General features: G+C 35.9%; 1 protein-coding gene across 5 annotated transcripts in view; it reads left to right on the forward strand.

The window, feature by feature from the left end:
* Positions 1-16,992, forward strand: part of CLCN3 (chloride voltage-gated channel 3) — a 104,425-nt gene that overhangs the window by 63,149 nt on the left and 24,284 nt on the right. For all 5 annotated transcript variants that reach the window (XM_032148906.2, XM_032148902.2, XM_058436871.1 and 2 more), the window contains 6 exons: positions 4,683-4,782; positions 6,078-6,265; positions 7,562-7,684; positions 9,137-9,343; positions 12,630-12,710; positions 14,250-14,795. In XM_032148906.2, the coding sequence (XP_032004797.1) occupies positions 4,683-4,782; positions 6,078-6,265; positions 7,562-7,684; positions 9,137-9,343; positions 12,630-12,710; positions 14,250-14,795 (1,245 nt within the window). The remainder of the gene's footprint in view (positions 1-4,682; positions 4,783-6,077; positions 6,266-7,561; positions 7,685-9,136; positions 9,344-12,629; positions 12,711-14,249; positions 14,796-16,992) is intronic.

The following is a 16,992-nucleotide window of genomic DNA, read 5'->3' on the forward strand; positions in this document are numbered from 1 at the left end:
AATTAGCCGGGCGTGGTGGCGGGCGCCTGTAGTCCCAGCTACTCGGAGAGGCTGAGGCAGGAGAATGGCGTGAACCCGGGAGGCAGAGCTTGCAGTGAGCCGAGATTGCGCCACTGCACTCCAGCCTGGGCGACAGAGCAAGACTCCGTCTCAAAAAAAACAAATTTTTTTTTTAGAGAAAACTGGGATCAAAGGAAACCAAAACAGGCTGGTCGTAGTGGCTTATGCCTGTAATCCCAGTGCTTTGAAAGGTTGAGGCAGAGGATCGCTGGATCCCAGGAGTTTGAGACCAGCCTGGGCAAATATGGAGACTCTATCTCTACACAACAAAACAAAACAAAAATTAGCTGGGTATAGTGTCTTGCGCCTGTAGTCTTAGCTACTAGGAAAGCTGAGCTGGGAGGATCCCTTGAGCCTGGGAGTTCTAAATTACAGTGAATTATGATTGCACCACTGCCCTCCAACCTGGGTGATACAGCAAGACTCTGTCACCCTCCAAAACAAACAAAAAACACTTTTTTCTCTGAGTATGTAAGTGGTTAGTGTACAGTCCTTGAAAATACTGCAAATGGTATAGCAATATATGAAGTAGCCAGTATGTGTCCTAGCTAATTTTATCAATCATCTCTTCCTAGACCAATCAAATATTTTTCAATATTTTGATCCATGCTTATATAAACAAAATTTTTTAAAGCTGGAAAATTCCACACATTTATATACTTACTATTGTTCTTAAAATTAATTTTTTTTTTTTTTTTTTTTTTTTTTTTTTTTAGCAGAGTCTTGCTCTTTTGCCCAGGCTGAAGAGCAGTGGTGTGATCTCGACTCTCTGCAACCTCCGCCTTCCAGGCTCAAGCAATTCTCGTGCTTCAGCCCCCCAAGTAACTGGGATTACAGGCGTGCGCCACCACGCTGGCTAATTTTTGTAGTTTAAGTAGAGATGGGGTTTTGCCATGTTGGCCAGGCTTGTCTCAAACTCTTGGCCTCAAGTGATCCACCTGTCTCAGCCTCCCAAAATGTTGGGATTACAGGTGGGAGCCACTGCTCCCGGCCTACATTAAATTTTAAAGCCTTTCTATGTCAGTGCATATACCCAACCTAATTCTTTTTTTCTGTGAACTTTTCTGTTACAGTTGTAGCCTTCCTACCCCAGATTATTTCGAAGCAAATTGACATTCTGTAATTTCAAATATTACAATTTCAGTATTTTACAAAATGGTTGCAGTTTAATTGTTGTTCCTTTTTTATTTATTAGCTTGCATATTTCTATAGAGAGTTTACCCCACATCAACCATTTGGATTCCCTGAAGTAAAGGTGGTACAGGAAAGGGAGAAATCTTGAAATACTAGGTTCCTTAGCATCCTCAAAGTTGACCAATGAGATTTTTTGCTTGTTTGGTTGTTTTTTTCTGTGTCTTCATGGACTCACGGATTTAAGTATATTTGTGTTTTAATCATCACTGTTATTATTCTTATTGATGTTCATGTTATTTTAGATTAGCGGGAACTTATTTAGTTTGCTGTCTGTGTCCTTTGTCATGTCCTTAGATAATCCTAATCCTAGTCCTGATTCATCGTAGACATTTCCCGCAGCAAACCTGGAATCAGCCACTTCTCCAAGGAGCTCTCTGATTCCATTGAAGGAAAATATAATATAGGTACAATCTAGGCACTAGGTGATACTTGTTACTTCTGGGTTGGCTATTGTTTCTAGCCTCCTAAGTTTATATGACTCTACTAATTTGAATTCATAACTATGGGGCTAAACCTCTAGTTCTTAAATCTGCATTTCCTTTAAGTCATGCCAAAAATCTGCACATCACAAACAGTCATTTCATTTACCCCACAATACACACATACAACATTGTCAGAATAACAGTACCAACACCATCTCCAACAATATGCCTACTGAAAAATTTTAGGTAATCTGTCTCCAGCTTCCCAGGTAGCTGGGACTGCAGGTGCACACCACCATGCCTGGCTAATTTTTTTTTTTTTTTTTTTTTTTAAGAGACTGGATCTTGCTGTGTTACTCAGGCTGGTCTGAAACTTCTAGCCTCTAACAGTCCTCCTGCCTTTGCCTTCCAAAGTGCAGAGATTACAGGCCTGAGCCACCACGTCTGGCCTATCCTTTATTTATTCCACCAAAGTTGTTTATACAAATTACTTTGTTGTAAAGCCCCTTGGAATAGTTTCTTCTGTGGCATTATGTTACCAGTTAGATGCACCTTCGATTCATTTAACTTTACTTCAATTTTTAAGGTTTGCTTTTTAGATTTAGTTCTGTTTTATTATACATATATGAAGTATTTCCATGGTTCCAAAGTTAAATGTACAAAACAGGCATGTTCAAAGAAGTCTAGTTTCTATCTCTGTCCCATCCAACCTATTGTCTTCTTCCCCTTATAAGTAATAATTTACATTTTTAACTTATGGTTTATCTTCTGATTTTTAAAAATATAAGCATAAATATTTATATTCCTGTCTTTTAGCATACTTTTGGCCATCTTGCTTTTTTCCTGCATAACACTACATGTATCTCATTCTTTTTTAATTGCTGCAGAATTTTTCATTACATAGGTATACTGCAGTTTATTTATCTGATGCTATGTTGAACATTTAAATGATTTCCAGATTTTAGGAACGGTGATGATTGAACTCTTTGTACATATATCTTTTTTACTTGGTACACTCCATCAAGCAATTACTTAAGTGACTGACTATGATGCTGTGCAAGCAGTTATATAAAGAAAACAGCAGTGACTCAGTCTGAAAATGGCTTAATATTATCATATTTTCTTACACATTATTTATTTTTGTTGAGGAAAAGCAACATGGAATTTAGTGATTATTTTTGAAAGAAATAACCTATTTCTAATTCTAAAGAATGGTTAATATCTGTGTTTGGTTGCTTATAGAGTAGAAGGGGTAAAATTGCCTCATTCAACTTAGAACTTACTGTGTCATTTTAGTGGGGCATCATGACTTCCAGTAGACCCAATTCTTGAAATAGACTGGGTCCATGTCCTTTGTAGGGACATGGATGAAGCTTGAAACCATCATTCTCAGCAAACTATCGCAAGGACAAAAAACCAAACACCGCATGTTCTCACTCATAGGTGGGAATTGAACAATGAGAACACATGGACACAGGAAGGGGAACATCACACACCAGGGACTGTTGGGGGGTGGGGGGAGGGGGGAGGGATAGCATTAGGAGGTATACCTAATGCTAAATGACGAGTTAATGGGTGCAGCACACCATCATGGCACATGTATACATATGTAACAAACCTACACGTTGTGCACATGTACCCTAACACTTAAAGTATAATAATAATTAAAAAAAAAAAAAAGAAATAGACTGGGTCATTGAATTCCAGCTGTAGCCCTCCTTCAGAACAGTTGAGCACTGAAGTCCTGGGCTGAAAATTGGCTTTTTTTTTTTTTTTTTTGAGACAGAGTCTAGCTCTGTCACCCAGGCTAGAGTGCAGTGGCACGATCTCTGCTCACTGCCACCTCTGCCTCCCGGGTTCAAGTGATTCTCCTGCCTCAGCTTCCCGAGTAGCTGGGATTACAGGCACTCGCCACCACACCCAGCTAATTTTTGTATTTTTAGTAGAGAAGGGGTTTCACTGTGTTGGCCAGACTGGTCTTGAACTTCTGACCTCATGATCCACCTGCCTCAGCCTCCCAAAGTGCTGGGATTACAAGTGTGAGCCACCACACCTGGTCGAAAATATGGCTTTCTAAAGCAACAATCCTAGTAGAACAGAAGAGAGGTGTTGACTAGTTAGGGATTTAGGTTTAGAAGTACATTCTTAGTAAGAGAGGTGAGACTTACCTTCTTGTGTTTTAGTATAGTGAGATCTGGATCAAATCTGTTACTCTTATTAATCTCCTAACTTCCTACACTATAGCCAGTAGAGGACACTTTTGCCTTACACAGTAAAGAAAGAGCCTCTGGACTCTAGCAATGGGATCGGAGCTCTCCAAACCTGCATATTAAAAGACCTGTAAGTTTTGGGGGGTCCCTTTGTCCACATGATTATTCTGTAATACATTGTATTTATGGACATGGTATTATTATACACAGATCCTGTCTTTTAAAGAGCATTATAATCCACTTAACTGCTAGGACCAGAGAATGACTGATAATTCAAACCATATTGTGTTACAGAAGACATATAGAAAAGACAGTTATGTGTACCAATTGAGGTTCAAATTTGATTCAATTTAAAACAATCTAGGCCAGATTTTATATAGTTTGTGGACCCTTTGCACTCAAATCTCAAGGTTCTTATTAAAATGCAGATCTTGGCTGGGCACGATTGCTCATACCTGTAATCCGAGCACTTTGGGAGCCCAAGGCAGGTAGATCATTTGAGCTCAGAAGTTCAAGACCAGCCTAGCCAACATAGCGAGGCCCAGTCTCATTTATTGAAAGAAAAAAACTTTTTTAATAAAAAATAAAAGCAGATCTTGGGTAAAGACACGTAGTCTGGTTTACAGGTATTAACAGCTGTCTGTAATGTAGTGATTTTGCCCCAGACTTACCTTTTCCATTATTTAGTTCAGAAATTACTGTTCTATGTATGGTAAATGAGAAAAATTGCTGGATTCTAGAACTGTGGCTTCTATTCATAGTTGGAAAAATGAAGCATAAACATTTCTAATTTCAGATCAACAGCAAAAAGAAAGAATCAGCATGGGAAATGACAAAAAGTTTGTATGATGCGTGGTCAGGATGGCTAGTAGTAACACTAACAGGATTGGCATCAGGTAAAGAAAATTTTTCAAGCAATCCTTTTTTAGTTAACAGAAGTATAAACTGTTCTTCCCTCCTTCCCTCAGTTTTTTTTCAGGTACCATTGTATTTTAAAAAACATTTGTTTCTCTTCTTCAAAAAATCTTCTTAAATATAAGACTAGGAGGCAGGAGGTTTCCAAGTCTAGTCTTGGCTCTGTCACTTTACGTGTTTATCCAGCTTGGCTGATCTTTCTGGACTCAGTTTCTATATCTGTAAAATAAGTGGTTTGGATCAGATGATCAATAAAGTATCTTTTGATATTAACATCGTAATAAATAGCTAATATTTATTGAGTACTTCCTATGTGTTGTACACTGTTCTAAAAACTTGACATGTATTTAAACCTCACCGCAATCCTGTGGTACCAGTGCTGTCATTATCACCATTTTACAGATGAGGAGACTGAAGCAGAAGAAAAGTAACTTAGTTTGACTGAGGTCATACAGTTTAGTAAATGGCTAAACCAGGATTTGAATTAAAGCCTTCTATCTCAAGACCTATCCCCTTCATCACCCTGCTATACAGCATGGCCACAAAGTCCCATGTGTGAGATTTTAAGAAAGAGCTGTTGACCTGAAAACAAATCTTAAGCACTGTTATAATCACTTTCAGCTTCCATGATGGAAGATTATGTTCAGAAGACCACACAAATTAAAATTTTTATAGAGAATAAAGTACTGATAATTCTAATTGGCATGCATAATAATTTTATGGCCTCTATGTATGTAACCCACTGATCTCTTTATATAAGAAGGACCCAGATTTGACCATAAATTTGTGTATTTTTTGTATTCTCACAATAAAATAATCTTGATATATGGTTTTCTGTAATTTAAGAAAATATAAATATCATTCCTATGAGTTTCAATAAATATTTCTAATGGACATTAAATTTTAATGAGATTGACATCATTTATAAGTCTGTTAATTATCGATTGAAAATTAGATTTGTGAACCTCCTGCCAAGTAGCTGTCTTTTGAACATATTTTAGTATCTTTTTAAACACTGTTTTTCAGATCACAATTAATTTGAATGATGTAACTTTTTAAAATTCCAAACAAAAATAGCACTTTTATTGTAAAAATAACTCTTTACAGTTTTAAAATATATGTTTGTAACTAAAATTTGAAAATCTTAAATTTATATGTAGTTCATAAATGACCCTTTATTTAGGAGTCTCCTGCTTTCCACTTGCCTTTTAACTAGATTGTTCTCGACTCCTAAATATTGACTTATTTTTTTACCATCTCCAACATATTTTTACAGGGGCATTGGCTGGATTAATAGACATTGCTGCCGATTGGATGACTGACCTAAAGGAGGGCATTTGCCTTAGTGCGTTGTGGTACAACCACGAACAGTGCTGTTGGGGATCTAATGAAACAACATTTGAAGAGAGGGATAAATGTCCACAGTGGAAAACATGGGCAGAATTAATCATAGGTCAAGCAGAGGTAAGTCTTGCTTTGTCTCAAGATGAATTAATAATTGATATAGCAAAATGTTTCCAATTCATTTAATTATAGAATTAATCACATATTAGATGATTGCATACACATTAAGTGGATCCACCCTTAACACATTGCAGCAAGAAAGAATTAAGTGCAGTATTGTTTCAAGAAGCTTTTTTATTAGTTAACTGCATAGTCACATAACATCCTCTGGATTGTGGTGCAAATATATTTGAGCTGTAGTAGAAAAGAAGTGATAGTTATTGCAGTAAGATCTGTGTAAAGTTACTAAGAAGTCAAGTTATTAAAACTAATATATTACTAAGATTGGGAAGTTTGAATTATGAAAGTATGATTACCAAATAATTTAGTAAAATCAACCTATGTAGAGATACATTGAAGACAATCAGACGTTTTCATTTGTGGCATTACAGCATTTAAATGATTGATTTACTATGATCTACAAAGAACATTTTAGAACTTAGGATGTTATATGTATATTTTTTACATGATGACGGATATATTTTTTAAATTTTGTTTTAGCTGAACTTAGAGCTAAAACATATACATTTGTGGTAAGATGAGTACTATGCTGTTTACCTGGCTTAATTGAATTGAGTTTAATGATCTTCTGGAAAGTTGCAACAGAATGAAATCTGAGTGGTGATGCAATTTGTTTCCACTGTTTCCAAAAAGTGGTTTGTAGGCAGAGATTGAAGTATAGCTGAGATGTGTTGGTAACAACACTTTAGGGATTAGGAAAAAGATTAAATGGGCTTAAGGCTCCTTGGTATATATAGGCATTAATTTTTGGATTCTACTTAAATATTTTGTTCATATAAAGTTTCTATTATTGTGGAAATAAACCAGGAGACTTGTACTTATTTTACTGAAGTTTCTTTTCTTTGTTTGTTTTTTTTTTTTTTTGGCCAGGGGGATGGAGTCTCACTCTGTTGCCCAGGCTGGAGTGCAGTGGCATGATCTTGGCTCATTGCAACCTCCACTTCCAGGGTTTAAGCGATTCTTCTGCCTCAGCCTCCCGAGTAGCTGCTATTACAGGCATGCGCCACCATGCCCAGCTAATTTTTGTATTTTTAGTAGCGACGGGGTTTCACCATGTTGGCCAAGCTAGTCTCGAACTCCTGACCTCAGGTGATCCACCTGCCTCAGCCTCCCACTGCTGGGATTACAGGCGTGAGCCACCATGCCTGGCCATTTACTGAAGTTTCTTATGACAAGCATTTGCATTAGATGTGCAATGTAAATTAAATTCATACTCTTGAACTATTTTCTTTTTAGGGTCCTGGTTCTTATATCATGAACTACATAATGTACATCTTCTGGGCCTTGAGTTTTGCCTTTCTTGCAGTTTCCCTGGTAAAGGTATTTGCTCCATATGCCTGTGGCTCTGGAATTCCAGAGGTAAGCCAAGTAATATTTAGTGTCATTAAACATTATTGTGATGCTTATCTTTTTGCCCTTAGTGATAATAAAAGTTGGCTTGTCTGAAGGAAAGGGATAGTTTGTTCATAATATGAAAAAAAATTTTTAAAGTATAAGCTGATGGTAGACATCATTGAAAAATATTGTTTCCCATAGTCATTTGGTCATTTACTGTGGAGGCTGATTTTTTTTCTCTCACCACTAATTTAACACATGACTAGGCAAATTTTCAGACTATTTAGTTAAACATCAAGAGCTTGGAAAAAGTATCTTGTGACCTAATGTTTTTTGATGGATTAGTTGTTATTTTGCTGTTATGACCCTGATTTTTTTTTTTTTTTTTTTTGAGACTGAGTCTTGCACTGTCACCCAGACTGGAGTGCAGTGGCGCGATCTCAGCTCACTGCAACCTCTGCGTCCCAGGCTCAAGCAAATCTTGTGTCTCAGCCTCCTGAGTAGCTGCGATTGCAGGCACTTGTCACCATGCCCCACTAATTTTTGTATTTTTTTTAGTAGAGATGGGGTTTCACCATGTTGGCCAGGCTGGTCTCAAACTCCTAACCTCAAGTGATCACCCGCCTCAGCCTCCCAAAGTGCTGGGATTACAGGCGTGAGCTACCACACCTGGCTGTGACCCTGATTTTTATTCGTTCATTCTCTTTTTATAATTACCTTTTGATTAGATAAGTTAAATATTCTTGAATTTGGCCATTTTATGCTTTGAGAAAGTAGTTAATCACAGTGAGTCAATAGTACAAACTTTTGGGTTTTATTTTTCATCACAATAAAGTAGAGTTATACATAGGATCGATTGAACTTGATTTGAACTTATTTCTTTTCTCTTTTATTTTTCTGTAGTTAAATAAGTTACCAACTTTTTCCTAACATTTCTTTTTAAAATGGAATTGTAGTGATCTTTAAGGTTGTGTTAAGAATATCTTTCATAAAAAGCAATATCATGCAGTATATAACAGTTGTCATTCATCCTTCTTGATACATAAAAAACTATTCCACATAATTACAGTACTCAGAGAAAACATAATATTCTTATTTCTAACATAATATCCAAAATATATTTAAAATATTATGCTTATTTTTACAACAGAAATATTCAAATTTGCCTTTTTTTTTTGGTTATGTAATTATAATCCTTATAGTTAAGGTCTGTATTCATTTTAACATGGCCTGATATTTTGATTTTGTTCCTGAGATAGAGTTGCCCTCTGTCCTTTCTTGGGTAGAGAATTAGATTATAATATCAATTTATTCTATTTAGCATAACAGGTAAAGTTTTCGAAAAATTAAATTTTTCTATAGGCTGCTAAAATTTGTAAGGTTGTTTTTGTGCGTAAAACAAGAAAATAACTTGGATTCGTTAATATTCTCATGTTTCTTAAAGGACATTAAGCTGCCTTAATCTTTGCCTTGTAGATTAAAACTATTTTAAGTGGATTCATCATCAGAGGTTACTTGGGAAAGTGGACTTTAATGATTAAAACCATCACATTAGTCCTGGCTGTGGCATCAGGTTTGAGTTTAGGAAAAGAAGGTCCCCTGGTACATGTTGCCTGTTGCTGTGGAAATATCTTTTCCTACCTCTTTCCAAAGTATAGCACAAACGAAGCTAAAAAAAGGGAGGTAAGTGTCTTTTGTAGTTAACTTGACTGAAAAATATATATTATATAGTATTTATTTAAGTAAAGAATTTCTTAGTGTAAAAATAATAAATTCTGTATTCAGATAAAAAATTTTGAGATTAATTTGTGCTAATTTTGTTTTTCCTGAATAATCTATAACATCTTTCTAGAATCCATTCCCAGTGCTGCTCAGTTAGTCTTAAATTTTAGAGAAGCTTTAGATAGACAGCTGGTGTCCATTGGGTTTCAGTTGCATTTCATGAATATCTTCCTGTTTTCACTTTACCTTCCATCTTTCCCCTTCTGAAGTGTTTTCTAAGCTTAGCTTTGTTTTTCACTCTTACTTTCAACATTAAGAGGTTGGGAAATCTTAATAGCTGTGTTTTCCTCCTGGAGGCAGTGTCTGGTGCCAGTGTAAGTGGTGTGTGATATGAAAAATGTTATCCAGCGCCATGGGGAAGTTCTGAGGGCCTTTAGAAGCTCTTGAAGTTTAAATCAGAAATTCACATTAAAGAGATTACAGAAAATCCTTTTCATTTGATTGTTTAAGGCAATTTCTTTTACCGTTTCTTTAGGCCAGCCTGAGATCTTCTACAAGACCTTGAAACCTTATATATATTATGGATTTCCTCTGATGTTTCCATATTGCTCTGGGCATTTTCCTGAGTCCTTTATATTAGCTCTAGACTTTGGGAGCCCAGTCCCTTCCTATTTTCCAAATCTAAATCTACAGCACTAGATGGTATGGAGATCTTTGGGTTTTTAAGATAGGATTTTTTAAAAAACATCTCATTAAATACTGGCATAACCTTTTCATCTTGTTGGGTTTTTTTATGTACTATAACCAAAAAAGTAGAATATTTTATCAAACTGTTTAATCTACAATTGAAATAATTCTAGTACATTTTAATGTTCGCATTAAAATATTGTCCTTGCATTGGACGTAGATATCCCAAAAGTGGAATACTTCAGATTGTCATAGTTTCATCTCTGAATAATTATGATTCCAGTACTTTATAACAAAAATAGCTAGCATTATTGATTACTTTCTGTGTATCTGGTACTGTGGCAGATACTTTACTTGGATTTTAATACTTAATTTCACAGTAATTTAGTAATATGGCCCTGTTATCCTCATTTAGAGATTAGGAAACTAGAGCTGAAAACAGCTACCTAACTTGCCTGAGACCACACACCTAGTTAGTGACGGAACGTGGATTAAAATTCATTTTTCTTTGACTCCAAAGTCTGTGGTCTTATCTACTATATTACTGCGCTTACGACTATGTGTGTATATATTTGTGTGTGTTCAAAACAAAACTCAAAACCATCCTGTAGCATAGCAAGTTAGTGGCTAAGATGGAGCTAGAGCATTTGCCTCCTCAATTCAGTTCCATTACTTTCTGTTGTACCTTTATATTTTTTGGTAAGACTTTTACTTATTCTAAGTTCAAAAAATGTAATTTATTAGATGTTTTAGAAATTAAGTTTACCTAAATTTTAATGTTCATACTGTAATGATTAGTTAATGTTTAATATGTTGTTATTCTGTCACCTTAGTGTATATATAAATGGCAAGAATTCACGGTTAGTTGAAAGCATTAAGGTCCCATAGTTTTGTGTAGACAAGAGGGGAGAGCATTGATATTTTTAAATTAAATGCTTCTTAGATACATATGAAATGGATTAAAATGTGTATATGAGTTATAGATACATAGATGTTAGTTTGGTTGTAAATGCAGGATCAGGACATTCAAATAAATATGTTTGCATTCCTTTTAGTGGAGAAAAAAGAAGTTAAATTTGCTCCCTTTCCTCCCCAAATAAGCAGAGTCTACATTCTAATGCCAACAATTTGATTAAAACAAATATTTATTTATTTTTAATTCACCAAACTTTTATAAAGTATTTACTGGATGCCAGGCACTGTTCTAAAGCACTCGCTATATATTTACTCAATCCTTAAGAGCTAAGTAATATTCCCACATTTCCATTTTAGAGAAGAGAAAACTGAGGAACATACAGGTTAGGTTATCTACCCATAGTCATACAGCTAGTAAGTAGCAGAGCCATGATTTCAACATAGCAGCCTGACTATGGAGTTCATGGTCTTAACCATTTACGGCTTAATTTTGATTATTTATAATTTCTCTTCTGGAAATGTAACAATTGACCATTTGAAGAAATACTTTAGGTAGCCTTGGATATTTGCTGCATGAAAATAGTGAAAGGAATACAGACACTTGGCTGGGTGTGGTGGCTCACGCCTATAATCCCAGCACTTTGGGAGGTCGAGGCAGGCAGATCACCTAAGGTCAGGAATTTGAGACCAGCCTGGCCAACATGGTGAAACCCCGTCTCTACTAAAAATACAAAAATTAGCTGGGTGTGGTGGCGGGCACCTGTAATCCCAGCTACTCGGGAGGTTGAGGCAGGAGAATCACTTGAACCCAGGAGGTGGAGGTTGCAGTGAGCTGAGACCACACCATTGCACTCCAGCCTGAGAGACAAGAGAGAAACTCTGTCTCGAAAAAAATAAAGGAATACAGACTCTTAGAAAAATAATTACAAATAAAACCCTAGTGAAATTATAGGTGTAGTTGGCTTCATACTGGTGGGAAGTAGACCATTACCATCTGATAGACTGGGGAGCTGGAGAGAGGACACGGAAGAGTGTCCTTGGATTTTTCTTTTCCTTTAATTTTTGTGTAGAGGTGTTGGTTGGTGAGACTGTAACTTGAGGAGCTGTTCTGTGTGCTTTCAGAATGAGGCTATCTAGATTGATAGTATTTTAGCAGTATTTCAGAGGGCATAGGGTAGTGAAAATATAGGGAATCTTACAAGGTCTTCAGTTCCCTGCATATCTTGCTAGGATTTGGAATAGAGTATTTATGGTTAGCTCTAAAATTTGAAGAAATGATATCCTATTTAAAAAAGCCCCCCATCTCAGTTACTGCCCTCCCCTCTTATCTACACAAACATACATCTTGAAAATTGTCTATATTCATTGCCTCCTCTTCTTTACATCCTATTCACATTAGTATATCTGGCAAAAAATGTTTTTTTAACTGAATAGTAAATGCATGACTGACCTTTCAATTAAAGCGCAGGATAAAGAAACAAATCTTAATAGAAGAAATGAATACTTACCCTTTGCTTAGGGAGCAAGGAAACATGCAAGTTAAGTTCAGAAAATCCATTTGGAAAATTCAAGTAACATGAAGAATTTTTATTTGGTACATTTGAATTTCTACGAAATTATGAAATGAGCCATATCCTCTTTCTAGGTGCTATCAGCTGCCTCAGCTGCAGGGGTTTCTGTAGCTTTTGGTGCACCAATTGGAGGAGTTCTTTTTAGCCTGGAGGAGGTAGGTAAAAAAATACAACAATTAAAATTATATATAATTACCATTACAAATATATTTCACACATTTCAGTTTTATAGGTGATGTAATAGGTAGAGACTTTGTTTTCAAATTTATTTTTCTAAAGTTGTTTTCTACTCATTCTTACATAAAAAGTAAATGTTATTCATGCTTCATAACTAGAGGAAACTTTTTAAAAATTTATTCATGTATAAATATTAGTAATTATTTAAAATCTAACTTTACTTTGTTGACATATTTAAAAGTAAGAAGATGTGAAGTTGACTTAATAGAGGACATGTGAAACAATCTATTTCCATTGGCTAAATTCTGTATTTTTATTAGAGATGGGGTTTCGCCATGTTGGCCAGGCTGTGTGTGTGGGGTGTGTGTGTGTGTGTGTCTGTGTGTGTGTGTGTGTTTTTTGTTTTGTTTTTGTTTTTGTTTTTGAGACGGAGTTTCGCTCTTGTTGCCCAGGCTGGAGTGCAATAGCGTGATCTTGACTCACTGCAACTTCCGCCTCCTGGGTTCAAGTGATTCTCCTGTCTCAGCCTTCCAAGTAGTTTTTGTTTAAAAAATTTTAATCAATTCTTATGTTGTGTTTTAAAGTCTTTCCCATGTGATTATTTCTGATACTGATGTTTAAGTTAAGTTACTGATGTTTAAGGAAATAATTTTAGTCACTTCAGTGGATTATTTTGTTTTTTTTTTAAATAGGTGTTTAAGACTTTTCTTTTTACATAAAAATGTAACCAGGAATTTATTTTTAAACTTTTTTTGACAAATAATAATTGTTTTTGTTTATGGGGTATAATGTGATGTGTCTATACATGTATACATTGTGGAATAATCAAATCAGAGTGATTAGCAAATCCTCAAATATTTATTGTGTCCTTGTGGTGGTGAGAACATTTAAAATCCTCTCTTTTAGCTATTTTGAAATATATAATACATATTATTAACTGTAGTCACCTTACTGTACAATAGAACACCAGAACTTATTCCTCCTCTGTAAGTTCATACCCATTGACTAATGTCTCCCCTTTCCCTGTTCACCTCCCCAACCCCCAGCCTCTGGTAACCCCTATTCTACTCTCTACTTCTATGAATTTAACTATTTTATTTCAAGAATGTTTTTAAATTTACTTTTTTCTTTTAGTTGTTTGTATTCTTTTTTCCTTTTTTAATGTAGAAGAGACAAATTAAATGCATTATAAGCTAACAGGAGTTGGTGATGGTACATTTATTTTTAACTACCATGATTGAATTGAATGTGAAACTCATTTTGAAAATAAAACAGCACTAGATATTCTATTAGTATTTATTAGATATTTATGATCAGTTGATACTGTCAATTTGTAATGATGATCACCATCTCCAAAAATAATAATAACATCAATTTTTCTTATTACAGTACAATCCATTACATGTAAATTCTAACTACAGCAAAATTTAGAGCTAGGATATTTACTATTCAAGTTATATCAGAAACATCTTATAAAATTATAGGATTAATTTTTCTTTTCCTTTTCTTTTTTTTAGGTTAGCTATTATTTTCCTCTCAAAACTTTATGGAGATCATTTTTTGCTGCTTTAGTGGCTGCATTTGTTTTGAGGTCCATCAATCCATTTGGTAACAGCCGTCTGGTCCTTTTTTATGTGGAGTATCATACACCATGGTACCTTTTTGAACTGTTTCCTTTTATTCTCCTAGGGGTATTTGGAGGGCTTTGGGGAGCCTTTTTCATTAGGGCAAATATTGCCTGGTGTCGTCGACGCAAGTCAACCAAATTTGGAAAGTATCCCGTTCTGGAAGTCATTATCGTTGCAGCCATTACTGCTGTGATAGCCTTCCCTAATCCATACACTAGGCTAAACACCAGTGAACTGATCAAAGAGCTTTTTACAGACTGTGGTCCCCTGGAATCCTCTTCTCTTTGTGACTACAGAAATGACATGAATGCCAGTAAAATTGTCGATGACATTCCTGATCGTCCAGCAGGCATTGGAGTATATTCAGCTATATGGCAGTTATGCCTGGCACTCATATTTAAAATCATAATGACAGTATTCACTTTTGGCATCAAGGTAAGTGCTAATGTGAGGTGATATTTGGGTAATTTTGGCATGTTCAAAACTTATATGTGGAATGAGAGAGTTGTTGTTTCATAAATGACTGAAGAAAGTACTTATCTTTTGAGTTTAATTTTAAGTAATGAAAAAGATAATTCCTTAGCATGTATTGTTGACCATGTTATCTGTTGCTGTTTAACAAATTACCCCCAAAACTTAGCAGCTTAAGATAACTACTTATTTCGTTCTTGCTATTGGGTCAACGACTTGGGAAGGGGTCAACTGGGCAATTTTTGCTTGTGGTCTTTCATATAGTTGTTATTAGATGTGGCGAGGGCTAATCATCTCAAAGCTTCTTTTTTTTCATTTCCTTTTTAAAAAACTGTTTTGTGAGTACACAGTAGCTATATATAGTTTTGGGGTACATGAAATATTTTGATAGAGGCATGGAGTGCATAATAATCTCAGGGTAAATGCAGTATCCATCACCTCAAGCATTTATCCCTTGTGTTACAAACAATCCAATTATACTCTTAATTATTTTTAAGTATACAGTTAAATTCTTGAGTATAGTTTAAAGACTTCTTCATTCATGACTAGCACCTAGGCTGAAAAGATTCAGACACCTGGGCTCCTGGGATCAATCACGCATACTCTGTCTCTTGTGCTCTCTCCCGCTGTCTCTCTCTCTTTCTCTCGCTTTCTTTTTCCTCTCTCTCTCTGGTTTTCTAGGGTGGTGGCCTCAGGGAATTGGATTTCTTATAGTTTAGGATTCCCAAGAGGGCTGTTTCTAATGTAGCCAACGAAGTCTTGCAGCATGACTTGTTTTATTCTATTCATTGAGGCAGTAACAGAGGCCCGCCCACATTCAGAGGAGGGACATACACTTATTGGGACTAAGTGTCAGAGAATTCATGATCATGTTTTAAAACCACTTTTATTAGTTTCCTATTGCTGCTCTAATAAATTACCACAACTTAATGGCTTAAAAGCCACACAAATTTAATATCTTACAGTTCTGCAAATCAAAAGTCTGAAATGGATCTCACTGTGCTAAAATTCTGGAGGCTGTAGGAGAGACTCTGTTTTTTTGCCTTTTCTGGCTATTAAAAGCTGCCAGCATTCCTTGGCTCCTGGCAGTCTGTTTGCATCTTCAAAGCCAGCAATGGCTGGTCAAGTCTTTCTCTTGTCTCATCACTCTTACACAAACTCTGCTAAATCTCCCTTCCACATTTGAAAAATCTTTGTGATTACTTTAGGCCCACCCAGATAAATCAGAAAATAATCTCCTTTTTCAAGGTCAGCTACTTCGAAACTTTCTTTCTGCAACCTTAATTCCTCCTTGCCATGCAACGTAGTGTAATCACAGGTTCTGGGAATTAAGCTGTGGACATCTTTGAGGAGCCATTATTCTGCCTCATACCAGTATAGGGTGTTAGCTTGAAAGGACACCGCAGACTCAGTTAAATTACTAGATCTGTAAATACATGCCTTTTTCCATCAAGAAATTAAGGCAGCTGGGCCTTATGCCCTGAGACATTGCTTCTTTTGGATTTATAAAATAACAAAATGTGTTGATTAATGGTCTATCAGTAAATATAATTTCTTCTGTGACTATCAGTGATATATATGGGGAAGCACATATCAGCTTATTCTTGTTCTTTAAATTACTACCCCTGTACTTCATGTAATAGTATTTGCTAGTGATAATGCACTTTTATAGATGTAAATTAATGTGGAATAACAGCTTTGTTTCTACAAAATTAGAGTGGTATTAGTTTTTGAAATAAGGTCTCTTTTCTGTTGTCCTAAGTCCACTGAGTATCAAGAGTTAAATAATAGAAAAGCCTGGCCAGGCGCAGTGGCTCACACCTGTAATCCCAGCACTTTGGGAGGCCGAGGCAGGCAGATCACGATGTCAGGAGATCAAGACCATCCTGGCTAACGTGGTGAAACCCCATCTTTACTAAAAATACAAAAATTAGCCAGGCGTGGTGGCAGGTGCCTGTAATCCCAGCTACTTGGGAGGCTGAGGCAGGAGAATCACTTCAACCCAGGAAGCGGAGGTTGCAGCGAGCCAAGATCGCGCCACTGCACTCCAGCCCAGGTGACAGGGCAAGACACTGTCTCAAAAAATAATAATAAGAAGAAAATAATAATAATAATAATAGAAAAGCCTTAAAGTTTTACCTTTTTTCTTAGGGAATCAAGT

This window comes from Hylobates moloch, unplaced genomic scaffold, assembly GCF_009828535.3.
Source record: "Hylobates moloch isolate HMO894 unplaced genomic scaffold, HMol_V3 SCAFFOLD_3, whole genome shotgun sequence".
NCBI lineage: Eukaryota > Metazoa > Chordata > Mammalia > Primates > Hylobatidae > Hylobates > Hylobates moloch.